This window comes from Cnephaeus nilssonii, assembly GCF_951640355.1.
Source record: "Cnephaeus nilssonii genome assembly, chromosome: 17".
Lineage (NCBI taxonomy): Eukaryota > Metazoa > Chordata > Mammalia > Chiroptera > Vespertilionidae > Cnephaeus > Cnephaeus nilssonii.
The window spans coordinates 37,992,580-38,011,426 of record NC_137088.1 but is presented as its reverse complement, the minus strand read 5'-3'; the positions used below and the strand labels follow the sequence as shown (position 1 = coordinate 38,011,426).

The following is an 18,847-nucleotide window of genomic DNA, read 5'->3' as shown; positions in this document are numbered from 1 at the left end:
CAGGTGAGGAGTCAGAGATTCAGAGAGGATTGGCAATTTTTCCAAGGTCCCCCGCTTCTAGGTAGAAAAACATGGATCTGAAAGTCTTAGGCAAGAATCACATGCAAGGTCTGACTTCTGCTCCCCTGATGAGGGCAATGAACTTGACTCGAAGTGGTCAGGGCATTCAACTTCACCTGGGGGTGAGGAGGAAATTGTAGGACTCGGTCTGATACCCCAAATCCAGAGTTTTATGGAGAAAATGGAAGCCCAAAAAGGGGCACGTGAAACTATTGTACTAGAGCTGTATTGGTAACATATCGCCGCTTATCATCCTAATAGTGGTCATTATTACTGCTGCTAATAGCTACGGTTTAGTGGGCATTGCTGTGAGGCAAGGCAGGGCGTGCTGAGCTCTGCTGTGTCTGAAACTCCCACACCCAGGGGCCTGAGGGTTCAAACCAACTGATAGACCGCAGTCCATCCTTCCTGCTTCCAAAGGCCAATTCCTCGGAAAGCTAATGCAAGGGTCAGTGGCCATGTAAGTTTGGGAGACCTCAGAGTGAATAAAAATGAAGGGCTTAACGCAGTGGTTCTCAAACTACAATCGCTAGAAGGCTTGTTCACATTCGGAGGACTGCGTGCCACCAGCGCTTCCTGCTTAGTAGGTACAGGTGGGGCCCGAGACTCTGCATGTGTCACGAGCCCTCAGGGCGATGCTGACACTGGTCTGGGGGCCACACCTGGAAAACCACTGCTAAAGGGTGTTATAAACGACCTCACGTATCAGCTCAGCAGAAGTGGTGTCAGCAGTGGGTCTGGGTGAGGGTCCAGGAGATGATAACCTAGGCATTTCCCAGGTTTATGTGGCCTCCTGGCTTAGGGGGTCCAACTGGGAGAAGGCTACATGTCAGTCTCACATTTTCTGAGTTGTCCGTGGGGAGTTCTGGAAACACAGGCACAGCATTTAACACACTGCTTTAGACCCGACCCTGCCCCCCGTGTCCTTGACCACACGGCACTCAGCAATCAGGGGCACCAACCAGCTCCCCCTTTTCCTGTGCTGCGCCCCGCCGGCACTGGAGGCCAGTTCTCCTGGGAGCTCACCTGGCTCCATCCTGGTGCAGCTCAGCCTGTCACAGTCATGACCTTCCTCGGGCACCTTGGGCGGGGCGCAGGCTCTGGTGAGCAAGGTCAGCTGCCCAGCCCCCTCCACAGCCCCTCCACAGTGTCCTCAGAGGAAAGGCTCATCCAGACCAGAGTGGAATTCCCCCCCTCGGGCTGAGTTCCGAGTGAAGCCAGGTAACGCAGGGCCAGCCTAAGGGCCCGCCAGGCTGTGGGGACAGTGCCGCCTGAGCCCGACCCATCCTATGGGCCAGAGCTGTCCCGTCATTCGGATCTGAGCAGAGTTCGCAAAGCTGCACCCCCAGCTTTCAACCCCAGGCCTTCAGGCGACCTAAAACCAGCCATGGCACATCTGAGGTGACCAAGGGCGGTGGCTGCCCACGCGGACCGCAGAGCAGTCTCTAAATGTGTTACTGTAATACGGAGGTTAGGAGAGGCAGACGCCACAGGTGAGGCCTTGAGAAATCCCTCTTCGTGAGGACACACCATGGCAGAAATATCCCAGACACTAACTCACCGCCTTTTCCCTCCCAAGTCATGCCTTTTCAATCAGTGAGGCCAATTAAAAACCCCAAATTATTTAGCCTCCCTCTCTTGCCCACATTTGCCCACTATGTGCCTGTGGATGGATGGGAACTCTTTACTGCATAGCAGGCCCATTCATCTCTTTGAATCGCCCTAACAACCAGCTAGCGGTGTTATAGCCATTTCACAGATGTGGAGCCTGAGTCACAGAGAGCTTAACCCAGTGGTCGGCAAACTGCGGCTCGCGAGCCACATGCGGCTCTTTGGCCCCTTGTGTGTGGCTCTTCCACAAAATACCACGTGTGGGCGCACACGTACAGTGCGATTGAAACTTCGTGGCCCATGCGCAGAAGTCGGTTTTTGGCTCTCAAAAGAAATTTCAATCGTTGTACTGTTGATATTTGGCTCTGTTGACTAATGAGTTTGCCGACCACTGGCTTAACCGACCTACTGATGAGAGATGTGGCTGGGATTGCATCAGACCAGTGGATTCTAAAACTCCTGGGGGTGAGTTAGAACTCCTGGGTGGGACCCAGCATGTGGATACTCCAAGGCAAGTGGTGTGTATTTAGGTTTTCTGGGGTGAACAGTAGTGTTTGGAGTAACTCACAGCCCAGCCCAATGGATAATTTGGGGACCTCTTGTCTGGGTGCCAAGAACAAGGGAAGGACTTGCCTGCCCACCCCAGTCTCACCCACCGTGGGTCTTGGGGCTTCAAAGGGTTCTGTGGCCAGGAAGCTGCCAACTCCAGCAACCGGGCCCCTGTCCCACCAGAACAGGGACGCTCCAGACTCCCTTTCCAGCCCCCCTCCCACCCCTGCCCACTGCTCCCCACCTCTCCCACCTGGAAGGAGGCTATGGGTGTCTGTGCGCCCTGCGGACAGTCACCTTCCTGCTCTGATTGTGACCATCTCTACCAAACCATTTCCCTGCATTTAGGGAGCTTGCTGGATATTCTCTCAGAAATGGAATCTACAGATTTCCTGGGCATGGTCCTTTTGCCCAGGCATTTCCGCCCTTCCCTACACCCCAAACTTGTAACTGCAGACGGGGGAAAGGAAGCCAGAACGTAACATTTAATGCAACCTCCACCCTTTAGTGTTTATTATTCTGCCCCCAGCCCTTGCCCACATCCCCCCTTATCAGGCCAAGCCATGCCAAAAAGAGTGACTAAGAGGAGGGGAGTAGGTTGAGAGAAGGGAAGAGCTTCCTGGAAGTTGTAAGGATTTGTTAGTTTGGTCCAAAGTGCAGTATGGCCCCCACCCTCCTCTTCCCTCAAGAATGCAGAGGAGGGACTGGCGTGGGCCCGCCCTCCACGGAGGTCTGCCTCTCAGATGGAGCCTCAGCAGCTGGCAGCTCAGCCGGACTCCAGCCCCAGCAAGGGACATATTTGTGGGCAAGGGACTTCCAGATCTCTGTCCGAGCAGATGTTTGGCTTGTGGGCTTGGCCCGCTGGCCTGCCTGCCAGCCCCTCTCTGGGAATATGAAACCACTGCCCCACCCCCCACCTTGTGCCCATCTGAGCTGGAGGACAGGAGGATTCCAGGCCCAGAGAAGCAGCCCCGAAAAATCACCATGGTTACCAGGCTCCTCAACATCTGCCTCCCTCCTTCCTTGTGCTGGAAATATTTTAATAACAGTAAAGAAGTTATTTTTTTCACAGAAAATTCCCTTGATGCCACTTTTTATACTTGTAAATACTTTTCCATGTTGCCACACAGGCCTCACAAGCATTTCTTTTCTGAAGCGGACCGCATAAGATTCCATTGACTAAAAGAGGGATTGGCAAGCTCTTTCTGTTACAGGAAGAGAGGGAATATTTTAGACTCTGCAGCCACACGGTCTCGGGCACAGCTACTTGCCTGTCTTTGTAGCACTAATGCAGCCACAGACAGTGTCAAAACCAATGACACTGTTGTGTTCCAATAAAACTTTATTTGTAGACACGGGCAGTGGGCTAGATTTGGCCCATGGAAGTAGTTTGCTGACCCCATAACTAGAAGAACCATAAAAAAAATAGTTTTTTTATTAATTACTTTGGCTTTATCTGATTTTATTTTGCAATTATAGGTTCATGGAAGATGGGGATGATGATGATGATGATGATGATATCATCAACCACCTAGGTTGTGCTAGGCCCTGAGCCAGGATGTCACATAGTTATTTTATTTAATGCTAAGAATTATCCTACAAGGTATATGATCCCCTCCTTTTTGAAGACTAAGATATTAAGAGAAGTTCTTAGCCAAGTTAAACAGTGTTTTCAAACTCCAGGTCACAATCTGTCAGTGGATAGTAAATCAATTTAGTAAATTATAACCAGAACTTTTTTTTAATTATAATTTTTTTAAATTATAAAACGCAGAGGTGCTTCAGGGGTGGTAACTATTTTTCGGGGAAGCTTTTGTCTCAGGGTGTGATGTGCACATGTGTGTACTCTATCGGGCCATACAATGCATTTCCTGCTCTGGATCACGGACGAAAAGAAGCATGAGAAAATGTAGTAGGAAACTGTCTAGTGACCTCGCTGGGGAGTGGTTAAATCAGACTGGAACTCTCGTCCCACGCCCCGCACAAACCAAAGACCGGGCACTCGGGCTGCACGAGCCCCGCGCCGAGGCTCTGCGCCGGCGGCTGCCCAGCGATGGCCTCGTGGAAGGCTTCTCCCTGCCGGCAGCCCCTGTGGCAGAAGGGCCGTCGTTGCCCACACACTGATAAGCAAAGCTGGAGAACGCCCAGCCGATGGCCTCCTTACAAGAGAAGCGTTACGGAGCCTTCCTAGTCCCCTCTTCCGCTCCACCAGACACCAGCAGGGGCACTCAGTTAGAAGTGCCTCCATCAACACACAGGAGGGCTTGAGGGATAGAAACTACTTTCCTGGGGACCTTTGGTCTCCGGGGTGTGAGTGCATGTGTGAAATGTGCCCCGTATTCAACCACCTGCCCCAAGGACATGTGAGGCCAAGGGGTGGCCAACCACAGTGACCTCACATGTAAGGCATTTCCCACGGGCAGGGCCTGCCACCTGCTTCAGAGGAGGAAAGCGAGGCTCCATGAGGCTCCTTGTCTAAGGCTGGGCAGTGATGAAGTCAAGGTAGAGACCTCAGTCCAGAGGCCATGGTCCTAATTATGGTACCCAGCCGGCCCGTCCTGCTCAGGCAGGAGCCTCAGGAGGGTGATAGTTATGGGGAAACAGAATGCAACAGGGTAAGGATGCCAGAAATGACCAGGAGCCAGGAAAGAGAAGGGAAGGGAAGGGAAGGGAAGGGAAGGGAAGGGAAGGGAAGGGAAGGGAAGGGAAGGGAAGGGAAGGGAAGGGAAGGGAAGAAAAGAGAGGAGAGGAGAGGAGAGGAGAGGAGAGGAGAGGAGAGGAGAGGAGAGGAGAGGAGAGGAGAGGAGAGGAGAGGAGAGGAGAGGAGGAGAAAAGAAAAATAAATACTGACTCGGATACGTAAGGCTGCAAAGCAAAGATGGTGAACAATCACCATAAGAGGAAATGAGGAGATGCTGTTTATAAGTAAATTGGGGAGCATTTGTATTGGAAAGCACCCAGGGCGAGTTCAGGCCTTGTGCTAATATTTACTGTATTGTAATGGCACTTTCACAAGGCACTCTGGGTTCAGACCGGGTAGGCCTTTGGATAAGAGCCGTCCAGAGGAGAGCGCGGGATTGGACAGGACTCTGGCAACCCTGACGGAGAGATTACCGCTGCTTTAGAGGGTTCTCCGTATCTGCTGATCCCTCTCTGAAGGCCAGCGAGGCTCGGTCCTTAGAGACAGTTCTTTGGCAGGTAACCCTTGGCCACTGGCCTTAATCTGCTGTTGCCTAAAACTCTGTGTCTTGATTACATCCATGACAGAAGTCTTAAAAAATCCCTTGTGCCCACATTCGATGGTCCCGTTACCTAAGGCTACCCATCAGAATTCCCCAGGATGCAGAGCAGGGGTGGGGAACCTCTTCTTTCCTGCCAAGGGCCATTGGGTATTTGTAGCATCATTCGCGGGCCATACAAACTGATCAACTTAAAAAGTAGCCCGCTCTATTTGGTCAGACACTTAATGAACTCATCCCTAAGGCCTTGGCAGGCCCAGACCACATGACGTTCCCCACCCTGATGCGGAGGCTTAAAACAATAACCTCTGTTGGCAATGAGGGCAGGGCTCAGTGGGGAGAGCTAATCGCTGTCCCCACGGCATCAGCAGGGGCAGCTCGCAGGCTGGGGCTGGGCTTCTCTGACTCACACGCCTGGCCTTGGTGCTGGGAAGACGCGAGCAGCTGGGGCTGGGCCAGCCGTCGCTGCTGTGTGTCTCCTCCCCTGGGTCGCCCCAGCCTGGAGGCCTCAGGACCTCTCCTGCCTGCCCTGGGCCGGGGGTGTGCAGCGGCAGAGGGAGCCCATGGAAGCTGTGTGGCCTTTGCTGACCTTCCTCGGGCATCTAAGTGATCCCTTCCATTGGACAGAAGCAAGCCATTAAGGCGGGACCACATTCACAGGAAGGGACTTAGACACCCCACTAGATGAAGGAGTGCCCGAGAATTTGCAACATCATTTTCAGACACTGAGGGACCCCAACCCTGAGGGGTCTTAGTGGCTGAGGTGGATCTAAAATGCGCCTCAGCTTTCTCAAAGCAGGTGTTTTTACAGATCACAAAGGCCCAAAGTACAGGATTTTCAAACTCTTTCAGTTACACCCTCTCATTATGAGGCTGGTCACCGGAACAGGGACAGGACAAACCTTCAATGGCACAGGGAAAACGTCATGTTTGTTCTACCTGTGACAGGTTTGTGCCACACGTCCTCCCCCCGGGGGAATAGTCTGTAAACTGAGCAGTATGGCAAACATAGGAAAGGGTCTCATGAGCTCTGATTTTTATTTTATTTTTTTTAGAGAGAGAGAGGAATGGAGAGAGAGAGAGAGGCATCAAAGTGAGAATGGAGCATTGATTGGCTACCTCCTGCACCTCCCCCTACTGAGGATTGAGCCTGAAACCCGGGCATGTGCTCTGACCGGGAATCAAACTGGCAACCTTTTGGTGCATGGATGATGTCCAACCCACTGATCCACACTGGCCAGGGCACAAACTCTGATGTTAGATAGCAGGGAGTATGAGTAAGAACCAACTGATATGCTAATGATAAATGTTCTTCTCTAAGCTTTTTCACATAGTCCCAGAGGACTTCTACTTGACCACACTATCTCCTTCATAGGCAAAGTAGCCTAAGAATGACCACATCGGGCTTTCTTAAAAATAGTCTAGAATTTAAGCAGGCCAGGAATTCTAACTGGATTCCGCTGTACCCCAATCAAATTGGTGATACCATTTTTGCTGGGTTTATTTATAAGGTCATTTTGAAACACTCTATGACAGTGGTTCTCCAACTGTGGTCTGCTGACCACATCAGCATCCCCCGGGAACTGGCAAATTCCTGTGCCCCATCCCAGACCTACCGAATCAGACTCTCTGGGAGAACAAGCCCTCTGGGGGAGGCCGGACAGACTCCAGGCTGAGAGTCACTATCTTAGAGACGGTCGGGTTGGAGTGAGATCAGAGCAGGCCCACCAAGCCAGGCACTGGTTGTAGCTGAGTCTGTGGTCGTGCCAGACAGTGAAACTCACACAGCTCAGAAGGAATCCTGGGCCTCCTAACCCAGGGCAGACCCCGCCGTTAGCCTGTCTTTGTCACCTGGGAAAGTGTTAACTCCTCTGAGCCTCAGCTTTCTCATCTATCAGGGGCGCTGGGGCAGGGAGTCACAGGAGGTTTTAGCTAATTACGTTGAACTCTCATGAATTCCACTAACTGTGTTGTCTCATTTCATCATGCAACAGCCCTGTGGTGCTGTTAGTATTAGTAGTAGTATCCTCATTTGACAGGTGAAGAAACTAAGGCACAGAGAGGCCGGGTAACTTGCCCAAGGTCACACCTCTCAACCATCTCCTGCACTTTAAAATTGTACACCACAGAACCAAAGATTATAGAAGTTTGTTCAGAGAAAGGTGGGGCCGGGATTGTAGACCCCAGCAGGCCAGGCATTCTGACTCTTGGAGGCCAGCCTGCCCCTGGTGGCTGGGGGACCGGCAGGTGACAGTCAGGACAGTCGGCCCCATCATTCTTGGGGAAGAGGCACAGAAAACAGCTCGGAAGCAAGGAGGAGTAAATTGGTTCCTGACGCATGCTGACAGGGCTCATTACCCGGACGTCTTACTTTCATAAAATGGCAGTGGCACTGTTTACTGAGAAGGGCTGGCTACCATCAGCAATGCGGCCAGGAGCCAGGGATGCTGGGAAACAGTGAGGGAAGAGGCCGCCTCAGCGAGGCCCTTGACAAAGGCCTTTCAGACAGCAGAGGAGCCGAGACCAAGCTCGTGAGCACGAATCCCTCCTCCTCCTCCTGCCGCCAGAACTCTTTCTCTACAGTGCAAACCAGCACGGCATTCCTCGCCTTAAGAACCAGCAATGGCTCCCCATTACCTCCAGAGTGAATCCCAACCCATGACCTGGGTTCAGAGCCACCCATGGTCACCCCCAAACTGCTCCTCTGACCGTGTATCACCCATTTCCTTCTCTGGGTCCCGGGTGCCTGCGGATGCCCCGAGGCCAGCCAGGTGCTTTGGTGTCCCTCTCCCTCCCCACTGATGCATCAGGGTGATACCCAACCCGGTGTCTTGGGCCGACAGTAAGTCCCTCTGTGGGAGGAAAGGACTGGAAACTTCATTCCATGAAATTTAGAGAGCCAGACAGACAGACAGACAACTCGCTTGGTACTCAGCAGCCCTTGCCAAATAGTTGACACTTCCCAGCTACGCTGGAGATGGTGAGAATAAATGAATGCTGACTCATCACTCACTTTTGGTTTGGACGTCTGATGGGTTACTGGCGAGCTGGGAGCTGGGACTGGATCGCGTGCAGCGGCACGGGGCTCCCACACCACTCATTCCTGTGGGCAGAAGTGAAACCACAAACCCAGCACGTTCTCAGCGCCACCAGCAGGCGTCGGGGCAGTTAGCATTCCTTCTCTGGGTGTTCATCCAACGGCCGCGGTGCTTGGGGCGGCACGTGGACACTCTTTGTCATTTGGTTCTCTTTCCCCACCTTCCACCGTGTTAATTTTTATTTCCCCTTCAGGCACAGGAGAATAGTAGGTATGTGATTCAAGTGTTTAAATTAAGGGTACTAAGTGTGTAGGCTCTTCACATATGCCTACTCATCTCTATGTGGCAAAACAATAACCTCTCCCATGGGAACTGGTGCTTAGTAACATGGGGTTCTCCTCCAACGCCAGGTCAGCAAGTGTTTCTGGAGAAGGCCAAGCTGCAAATATGTCAGGGGTGGTAGGCCAAGATCCAAATCGACGATGTCATGTGGGTACTTTATGTAACAAGAGAGAAAACAATTCTCCACCATATTTTAAATGTTTGTAATTCAAAATACAGTTGATCCTTCAACAACACAGGTTTCAACTGTTTGGGTCCCTTGCAGTTGAAACCCATGTTACTCAAGGGTCGACTGTATTTTCAATCCACGGTTGGGAATCCAAATACGCAGAGGACCATTTTAAGTTATATGCCGATGTTCTACTGTATGGAGTGTTGGTGCCCTCAACCCCCATGTTTGAGGGTCAACTGTACAACATTATAATTAAGCACACGTTTTCGTAATACAGGTTGTACTAGTCAGTTCAGGGTGTCATTACGGGGAACTGAGAATAGCACAGAGCAGGTGGCTTAAACAACAGACATGTATTTTCTTACCGTTCTGGAGGCTGGAAGTCCAAGATCAAGGTTCTGGCAGGGTTGGTTTCTGGTGAGACCTCTTCCTGGATTTTGGATGGCCTTTCCTCTGTGATATCAGGAAGAGAGAGAGAAGTTGCTTATTTCTGGTCTCTCCTCTTACAAGGATGCCAGTCCTGATTAGGGTCCCACCTTTATGATCTAATTCAACCTTAGGTACCTCCTTAAAGGTCCTGTGTCCAAATACAGTCACCTTGGGGTTAGGGCTTCAACTTGTGAATTCAACATAGAAATGTGGTGGAGACACAATTTAGTGCATAACACAGATCTGCTAGTGAGAAAAATTGAATTTTTTTTTTTGAGAAAACATTTCACTGAATTGGAGCTCAAACATAAAACCCATTCTTCTCTGGTGGGTCCTACCAGAGCAGGCCATGGTCAGGTTTGGCCACAGCCACAGTTTGTCAACGCCTAATCAACATGTAGTGGAACAAACCTTAGCTTGAGACAAGTGTTCAAATCCCAGCTCTGTCTCCTATCAGCTGTACGTTACTGAGCAGTCACTGAATCTCTCTGAACCTCAGTTTTGCCATATCTTGGGGGGAATAATGAATTCCCTAAAAGGAAGAGAGCTCTAGGAGGGGAAACAATTCTCTGGGGTTTCTGTAAGAGGTATTAGTAATAATATGGGTCCTGAGCACCGTGCTGGACCCAGACCTGCTCTAAGGAAATGCTAGCCACCACCACCACCACCACCACCATCATCATCATCATCATCAGAGTTTTGAGGAGCAGGAGATAACTCCAAAATGACTCAAAGGGTTTTATGGATTGAGTATGTACTCTGGGTAGGATGTGATGAGGCTGGCAATTTACCTCTGTGGTTTTCCTCCCAATTTAATGAGAACATCAGACAAATCCCTACTGCACAGCGCTCCTCCTAACTATCAGCGTCATCGAAAACAAGGGAAGTATGAGAAACGGGCACAGCCAAGAGGGGCCTAAGGAGACAGGACGACTACATTCAATGTGGTGTCCCGGAGGGGGTCCTGGGACAGGAACAGGACATTAGGCAAAAGCTAAGAATACCACAGACCAGGTAGCTTAAACAATAGAAATTTGAAGTTTGGACTTCAGTTAATAATCACATCTATGTTATTAATTAATCATGACAAATATACCAAATTAATGTAAGCTATTAATATGTGTCACAACTTTTCTTTAAATCTAAAACCGTCCTAATATTTAAAGCGTATTGCAAAATAATCATACACGGGCAAAAATCCATTCCACGTACGAGGTGGGCCAGTGGGTCTTCACGTAACAGGATGAAAGGCTGGCTGAGATGCTTTCAAATTCCATAGTATCTGACTTTTGGGAAACTACCACTCGAATTTTAATGTAGAATCAAAGAAAACTGTACACAGTTTTCTGGGAAGGCGATTAAAACACCCTCCCTTTTCCAGCTTCCTATCAGCGTGCGGCCAGACTTTCTGCACGGAGTTCAAAGAAAACAACATCATGCAAAACATGAGAAGGGGAGGCGGAGTTCAGAACCCAGAGGCCAGTCATTAAAGGGATTTGCAAAACTGTAGAGCAGGCCACTCTTCTCACTAAACTTTTCTGTTTTGAAAAATAGAATGATTTTTAATTACAAATATTTATGTTAACATACTGGTTTATTGTCTAATGAATTAATATGTAATTACTTAATTTTTTCCCTCAGTTTTAATTTCTCTGATGGTAAATATCCATAGCTATCACTCCATGAACAAAAAGTTTTTATACTCTTTTTAAGAGTGTAAAGTGTCCTGAGAACAGAAAGGTTGAGAGTCACTGTGCTAAACAAGTATTCTATTTGGTCCTCACACCAACCTCTTAAGTGGGCACTATTAACCCACTTTGCGGATGAGAAAACTGAGGAACGACAGTAACTTGCCTGAGGTCACCCAGGAAGGAAGGAGACTGGAGTTGAAGCTGGACCCTGTGTCACTTTGCTCTCCTGACTCGCTTGTATCTTCGGGGTTCCCCCCCACCCCACCCCTCCAGGTCTGTGAGCTCTGCAAGGGCGTGGCACCTGCCGACAGCCCCGTGGTCTACGCGGACCGGGCCGGCTACGCCAAGCAGTGGCACCCCGCCTGCTTCGTGTGCGCCAAGTGCTCCGAGCCGCTGGTGGACCTCATCTACTTCTGGAAGGACGGTGCGCCCTGGTGCGGCCGCCACTACTGCGAGAGCGTGCGGCCCCGCTGCTCCGGCTGCGATGAGGTGAGAGCCCGTGCGGCTGCGCGGCTGGGGCACCCCTGCGATGGCGGGGGAGGGCCCAGAGGCCAAGGGGCGTGTGGCTTCACTGATGATGTGACCCAGAGAGAGGAAAACTGAGGCTCAGGTTGCACTCCATGCTCTCTGCCCGTTTCGCATCTGGAAAATGGGGCCAGTATCACTTTGCACCCCTAGGGTTGCTCGGATGGGTCAGACGCTGAGTGCCTGTCCAGCCTTGGCCTTGGCACTTAGTAGGTGCTCAGAAGGACAAGACTGGGTGTAACGGGAGGCAGGTACCTGGCTCTGCATCTATTACTTGTGTGGTTACCCAGCTGCTGTGCCTCAGTTTTCTCACTTATAAAATGGGCAGGATAACAGTGCCCATGCCATGTTGCTATGAAGGTACGTGAGATACTAAATGAAAATGCTTGGCATGGCCCTGGCCAAGTAACTAATAAGTGGGGGCTGCTGTTAGTCTTAGGATAAAGGAGTATAATGTGGTATAATAATGCAACATTAATATACTCTAATACAGTAGCTAGAGATGCTATGAGAGGGGTTCAACGCTCCAACATAGGTTAAGGCTAGAGGAACTCTAAGGTATATTAATAATGACAACAATGACTACTGTCTGCATGCCGATGGTGACAGGAAACACTACACTTATCGTTAGGCTGTCCGCACCAAGGTAGTTAATATTGTCTTAGAACGTAACGGGCGGGGGGGGGGGGGGGGGGGTTGGGTTTGCAATTGACCCAAAGCGTGTCCCAGAGACTAGACAAGAAAAGCCTGCGGGTGGTGGAGGACTTCTCTTTCCATCCGAGAACCTACGAAGCCGTGACTTGCACCAAACACTGTACTCAGCGCCTCAGACTGGTGTCCGATTTCTCCACGGAGGCAGGTCAAGGTCAAAACAAGGTCAAGGATAGGCTGAACCACCATCCTCCGACCTGCCCTCAACACACCGTCTCTAGCAGGCTCGTTTCTTCTGTTCTCCTCCCAGATCATATTCTCGGAGGACTACCAGCGCGTGGAGGACCTGGCCTGGCACCGGAAGCACTTCGTCTGCGAGGGCTGCGAGCAGCAGCTGGGCGGCCGGGCGTACATTGTCACCAAGGGCCAGCTTCTGTGCCCGACGTGCAGCAAGTCCCGGCGCTCCTGAAGGGCTGCCCGTCCACGGCCGGGACCCACCGGCGCCCACGGAGAAGGAAAGCCAGGTGTGGGGAGCCCTCCTAAGGGTCTGACGTGACAGCCAGCCGGCCACAAAACCCGCGCTATTGTTTCCCGAGAGAATATATACGCACATATATTCTAGGTTGGGTGGTGGTGGATCCTTGAGGGTCAATAGTTTCAAAGCCAGAAATGACCTGAGAAGTCTTAGGATGGAGTTACTTTGTCTTTGTGGCTGTTGTGTCCCAGCTACCAACTAGAGACTCAGCGGGCATCCTGCAAGGGGCCTCCGGGAGGAGTTTCCCAGGATGCAGTTCTGAGTGAGGGAACCGCGTAGCTGTAGAGTGCGCGTGCTTTTTCGTGAGCCTGGGAGCGCCTCCGGGGGCAGGCTGGGGTCCCAACGATCGTTTGTTGCCTCCTTTCCGATGGAATTTGAACTTTAAATAAAAACTTTTGGCATGATAAACATAGCAATAAACATTGTATGCAGACCACACACGCCCTTATCTGGTTATTGCCACGGAGGCCGTGGTTTCGTGGCACCCGTTTAGCCCGTTCCCTGGATGCGGTGCTGGCACAGGCTCTGAAGGTGCGGGTGCGCCTCTTCGCCCATGTGCCTCCTCTGGCTCTCTGGAGAATGTAGGTCCTTGGGGCAGGATCCCCGGCCCCCGTTTCGGGTTTCCCCAGATCCCGGATGGAAACGTGTGCTATGTTTCATGGTGTCGCAACAAGCAGCCTCCTGGGGACGATGAGCTGCTTAAAGAGAAGGGACCCTACTCCCTGCCTCAGAGCCCAGCAGGTAATGGGGGGCCCCTCTGGGTGTACGACCAGGTAGAGTGTTGGGGAGCCGCCAAACACGGCCATGGGACACGGTGACTTGTGTGGACAGACCTTGCCAACTGAACATTGAATGACCAGATACGCTAGGTGTTGGAGTGCGATTTTCTCTCTTTTTATGGCCTCTCTGAGCGTGTGCAGCTTCCAAGTTAATTTCTCTCCCACCATTTCTAAGAAAAGACATCTTTTTCTACTGCAGATACAAGGCACAAAAAAGGCACGAGTCCTAGAACTCCCAGTCCCGTCTCCAGACCTTCCTTCTTTCTTAACCTTCCCATCTGTTGCCAAGTCTCTTGAATTTTATCACCCAGATTTCGCTCTTGCCATCTCTTATCTGCAGTCCCCCCCTTCATGTGCTTTACAAGTTTGGCCAAAGCTACGGCAATACCCTCCTCTGCAGCCACACTCGGTTTCCTGCCTTTTCACATGTCTCTGCAGAGAGAAGCTGTGAGTGCCATCCTCGCCCACTCTCCTGGCTCTCTAGCGCCTCTCAAGTTAAGAACCAAGTGTTCACCCTGATGTTTAAATTGTCCCAAAACTTGGCTTGTCTTTCTGGTCTTATGACCCATAACTTCTCTAGATTTCTCTTTGCCTATTTCTCCGAGACATCCGGAAACTCCCTTTGATCAAGCTCCCCCCACCATGCTTCTGCTAGCTCTGAGCTGGTTACGTGAAGACCAGTTCCTTCTGTTGAAATTCTCCCTGTCCTAGAAGGTGCTTCGCAAGTATAAGCTGCTTCTCAGTCCCTTCCCAGAAACATCAATGGAATATTCATTCATCTACTCACTCATTCATTCTTTCCACAGATCTTCAGTGAGTACTACAGCGTTCCAATTCCTATACTGGGTACAGAGGTATAACACGCAAACAAACAAACAAAAACAAAACAAAAAACAACACTGGATTTTACAGTCTGCAGGGGAGATTCTGGGCAAATATCCCACAGTCAATGTGAAAATACATCTATGGATGCTATAAAGGGGAGGTACATGTTGCTATCTTACCTTATAATAGAGAAACATGCAAATTGACCGCACCTCCGCTATGCCCACGATTGGGCCGCAGGAGGCTGGGGGCGGGACTCCGGGTGGCATATCCGCCGTTGAGAAGATCAAGATGGCGGTGCCCAGTGGCCGGGCCCATGCCGCCGCTCCGGGGGTCCCGGGGGGCGATGGGCCACCCAGGGGGGCGTGGCCTGGCCCCTCCCGCCCCTTCCGGGGGTCCCGGGGGGCGATCGGCCACCTGGGGGGCGTGGCCGGCCCCTCCCGCCCCTCCCGCCCCTCTCGCCCCTCCCGAGGGTCCGGGGATCGATCGGCCACCTGGGGGGGCGTGGCCCGGCCCCTCCCGCCCCTCCCGGGGGTTCCGGGGGTCGATTGGCCACCTGGGGGGTGTGGCCCGGCCCCTCCCGCCCCTCCCGGGGGTCCCAGGGGCCGAGGCTTTCCGGGCCTTGGGCACCAGCGGGGAGCCTGCACAGATCGCAGGAAACCACTGGGGGTCGGCTCCTGTGATCAGTAGCAGGGACGCTGGGTGCGGCGAGCCCAAGGCCAGGAAAGCCTGGGGCGGATGCTTTCCCGGCCTTGGGCACCAGTGGGCAGCCTGCACGGATCGCAGGAAACCACTGGGGGTCGGCTCCTGCGATCCTTAGCAAGGATATTGAGTGCCCCCGAGCCCAAGGCCACCGCCTGGGGCCAAGCCCCGACCCTGAAAAAGGCAGAAGGCGGTGGCCACAGCCAAGGCCTGGGTCCCTGGTGCCGGCAGAAAACTGGTGCAGGCAGCCAGGTGAATGAAGGTCTATTGCACGAATCTTCGTGCAAACGGGCTACTAGTAAAGTATATGAAAGATATTAGACCTAGTCACGCATGTCAGATGTGCTCTTAGGAAAGTGACACTTAGAACTGGTAATTAAAGAGTACACCTGAGTAGGCAAAGAGGAAAGGGACAGTTAAAGATGGATATGAGGACGGCATGTGCAAAGGCCCTGGGGCTAAGGCGGCACCAGTTTATTCAATACTATTAACTGCTTTTATTTATTTATTTATTTATTTATTTATTTATTAATATTTTTATTGATTTCAGATAGGAAGGCAGAGAGAGAGAGAGAGAGAGAGAAACATCCATGAAGAGAGAGAATCATGGATCGGCTGCCTCCTACACGCCCCCTACTGGGGATGGAGCCTGCAACCTGGGCATGTGCTCTGACCGGGAATCGAACCCAGGACTTCCTGGTTCATGGGTCGATGCTCAACCACTGAGCCACACCGGCCGGGCACTATTACCTGCTTTTAGAGATACAGTGGTGAGCACGGCCCTTGCTTGAGGCAGAAAGAAGACTGTTGTAGCAGGAGCACAGAGTGACGGGGGATCAGATTGGCACAGGCCTCAGAGGTGCTCCAGCTTTGTGGGTGACAGAAAAGGCTGGTCTCTGTTCTAGAAGCAATGGGGAGCCTTCCAAGAGCTTTAAGCAGGGGTTGGTGACAGCTAGACAGGAAGATTATCACTTGCCAGATCTCTCCTCTGCTGGAACCCAGCATGATGCCTAGTGAGTGGGAGTGATGGCCCACAACAGACCCACGGACCCCACCCAGAGCATGCTCCTGCCTTCCCGTGTCTACTGATGACACCCCACCTTGCATTTGGAACACCTAAATTGTCACTGACGGGGTACCCCCCGCCCCTGATGGATCACTTGGTACAGTCCTCTCTCTCCCACCGTCTCTTTCCCTCCATCCCCGAGGTCATATTTCACCTTGAACGTTTTCTGCCCAGACTGGCAATAGTCTCCTAGGGCAGCGTCGCCAACCGGTGGTCCAATCGTCCCTTCAATGTTTATTGCTTAGCATTCTAATATAAGGACAAGCTTATTCTCCTTATGTATTTATACATTTGGGATGGAGTTACTTTGGAATTACAGATGTCTTTTTCATCCAACTGTTTATCATTTGTTGCTATCATTGTTTATTTTGAGGCTCAAATTGTTCCAAATTTGGCCAAAGAAAGCTCCTTCAAGCTGGCTATGTCTTTCTGGCATGTCCCCATCATTCTTTTTCTTCTTTTTTTATAACAGACAATAGCTCGTTCTTTCTTTTCAATATATTTTTATTGATTTCAGAGAGGAAGAGAGAGGGAGAGAGATAGAAACATCAATGATGAGAGAGAATCACTGATCGGCTGCCTCCTGCACACCTCCTAGTGGGGGGATCGAGCCTCAACCCAGGCATGTGCCCTGGACCAGAATCGAACCTGCAAACTTGCAGTCCTTAGGTCGAAGCTCTACCCGCTGAGCCAAGCTGGCCAGGGCCCCATCATTCTTTAAATACAACTTTACATTCTGTCACGGCAAGAAATGCCCGACTCAGAGCCGCCTGGCACGCGGAGCAGGGAGGTGGGGGGGGGGGGGGCGGGGAGGGGGAGCGGGGGCGCGCACGTCGCTCCCCACCTGCCCTGTGCAGCCCGCCCACGCTCGCTCGCGCTCCCCGCCCGCCGCCTGCCATCCTCTGTCGGTTTTCTCGTTAGTCCGCCGCCTCCTAGTCTCCGAGCTCGGGACACGAGGACCCGCGTCGTCGGTGCAGAGAGGCCGGAGTCGGAGGTCTCCCGAGTGCCTTTCGTCTGAGAAGTTCAAGGCACTTTGTAGACCTTGTGCCACAGGCCGCGCGTGGGTCTTGCAGCCCACTGGAAAGCCATGGCCGCCATCCGGAAGAAACTGGTGATGGTTGGCGATGGAGCCTGTGGCAAGACTTGCTTGCTGATCGTGTTCAGCAAGGACCAGTTCCTGGAGGCGTACAGACCGATGGTGTCTGAGAACTACGTGGCCGACGTGGAGGTGGACGGCAAGCAGGTGGCGCTGGCCTTGTGGGACACGGCTGGGCAGGAGGACTATGATCGCTTGAGGCCCCTCTCCTACCCGGACACGGACGTCGTCCTGATGTGCTTCTCCATCGACAACCCTGACAGCTTAGAAAACATCCCGGAAAAATGGACTCCAGAAGTCAAGCATTTCTGTCCCAGGGTGCCCATCGTCCTGGTTGGGAACAAGAAGGACCTTCGACATGAGGAGCACAGAAGGCGGGAGCTGGCCCAGATGAAGCAGGAGCCGGTAAAGCCGGAGGAAGGCAGAGAGATGGCCAACGGGATTGGCGCTTTTGGGTACGTGGAGTGTTCGGCAAAGACCAAAGACGGGGTGAGGGAGGTTTTCGAAATGGCCACGAGAGCTGCTCTGCGAGGCAGGCGTGGGAAGAAGAAGCCCCGGTGCCTTGTGTTGTGAGCACAGCCTCGCGCGGCTCCTTCTGAAGTGCTGTTCGTTAATCCTAGTGTGTGACTCCTGGCCTCTTCATTCACCTATAACTTACCGGAGATTACAAACCAGAAGTCATCTTGCTACCAGTATTTAGAAGCCAACCATGATTATTAATGACCCAGCCCACCTGGCCCGCCGGGTCCTCTGACACCGCTCTAACAGGCCTCCTCTGCACTCCCACCCGACACACCAGGCGCTGATTCAAGGAATTCCTTAACTTTTTGCTTCTTTCTGGAAAGAGAAATGGTAACTTTTGTGAGTTAGGCTGTAACTGCTTCCTAACCAACATGCCTGGCCTGTCATCTGTCAGCTGCAAGGTGCTCTGGTGAGCTACCGCTTCAGAGCTTTACTCCTGAGCAGATTCTTTGTCAGGCCTCTGGAGAGGGCATCCAGTGTTTTCAAAATGGCTCAGCCAGAGAGGCCAGGTTCATGCAGCTGTGGCAACGTCACAGTTCTGTGGTTTCATGTTAGTCACCTTATATAGTTACTGTGTAATTAGTGCCACTTAATGTATGTTACCAAAAAAATAAATATATCTACCCCAAACTAGATGCAGTATTTTTTGTATAATTGGATTTCCTAATACTAATATTTGTCATCCCCACAGAAAGTGTGTTGGTTTTTTAAAAAAAAAAAAAAGTGTACCGTATTTTCCGGCGTATAAGATGACGTTTTAACCCAGGAAAATCTTCTATATGCCCAGTCGTCTTATACACCGGAAAATACGGTATTTGAAAATAATAAAGAGCTAATATGCTAATTAGACCAGATGGTGGAACAACCTTCCAGAATGACCAGTGGGCGGGGGGTGGGGCCACAGGGCCGTGAGGCAGCCGGGGTTGCGAGGGCCTACTCTTGCATGAATTTCGTGCATCAGGCCTCTAGTTTGAAAATAAAATCAGATGGAAAATTCAAAAAAAAAAAAGGAAGA

At 51.7% G+C, this 18,847-nt stretch overlaps 2 protein-coding genes across 2 annotated transcripts in view; both read left to right on the top strand.

Moving 5' to 3' along the window:
- The window catches only part of LMCD1 (LIM and cysteine rich domains 1), a 58,506-nt gene extending 45,228 nt beyond the window's left edge, over positions 1 to 13,278 (top strand). The window contains exons 5-6 of the mRNA XM_079794492.1: positions 11,405 to 11,620; positions 12,618 to 13,278. Of these exons, the coding sequence (XP_079650618.1) occupies positions 11,405 to 11,620; positions 12,618 to 12,776 (375 nt within the window). The 3' untranslated portion in view covers positions 12,777 to 13,278. The remainder of the gene's footprint in view (positions 1 to 11,404; positions 11,621 to 12,617) is intronic.
- Positions 13,279 to 15,417: 2,139 nt separating this feature from the next.
- LOC307113139 (transforming protein RhoA-like) lies at positions 15,418 to 18,008 on the top strand. The gene has a single exon (XM_079794493.1). It carries the CDS (start codon positions 17,302 to 17,304, stop codon positions 17,881 to 17,883), a length of 582 nt encoding a protein of 193 aa, XP_079650619.1. The 5' UTR covers positions 15,418 to 17,301; the 3' UTR covers positions 17,884 to 18,008.
- Positions 18,009 to 18,847: the final 839 nt, after the last annotated feature.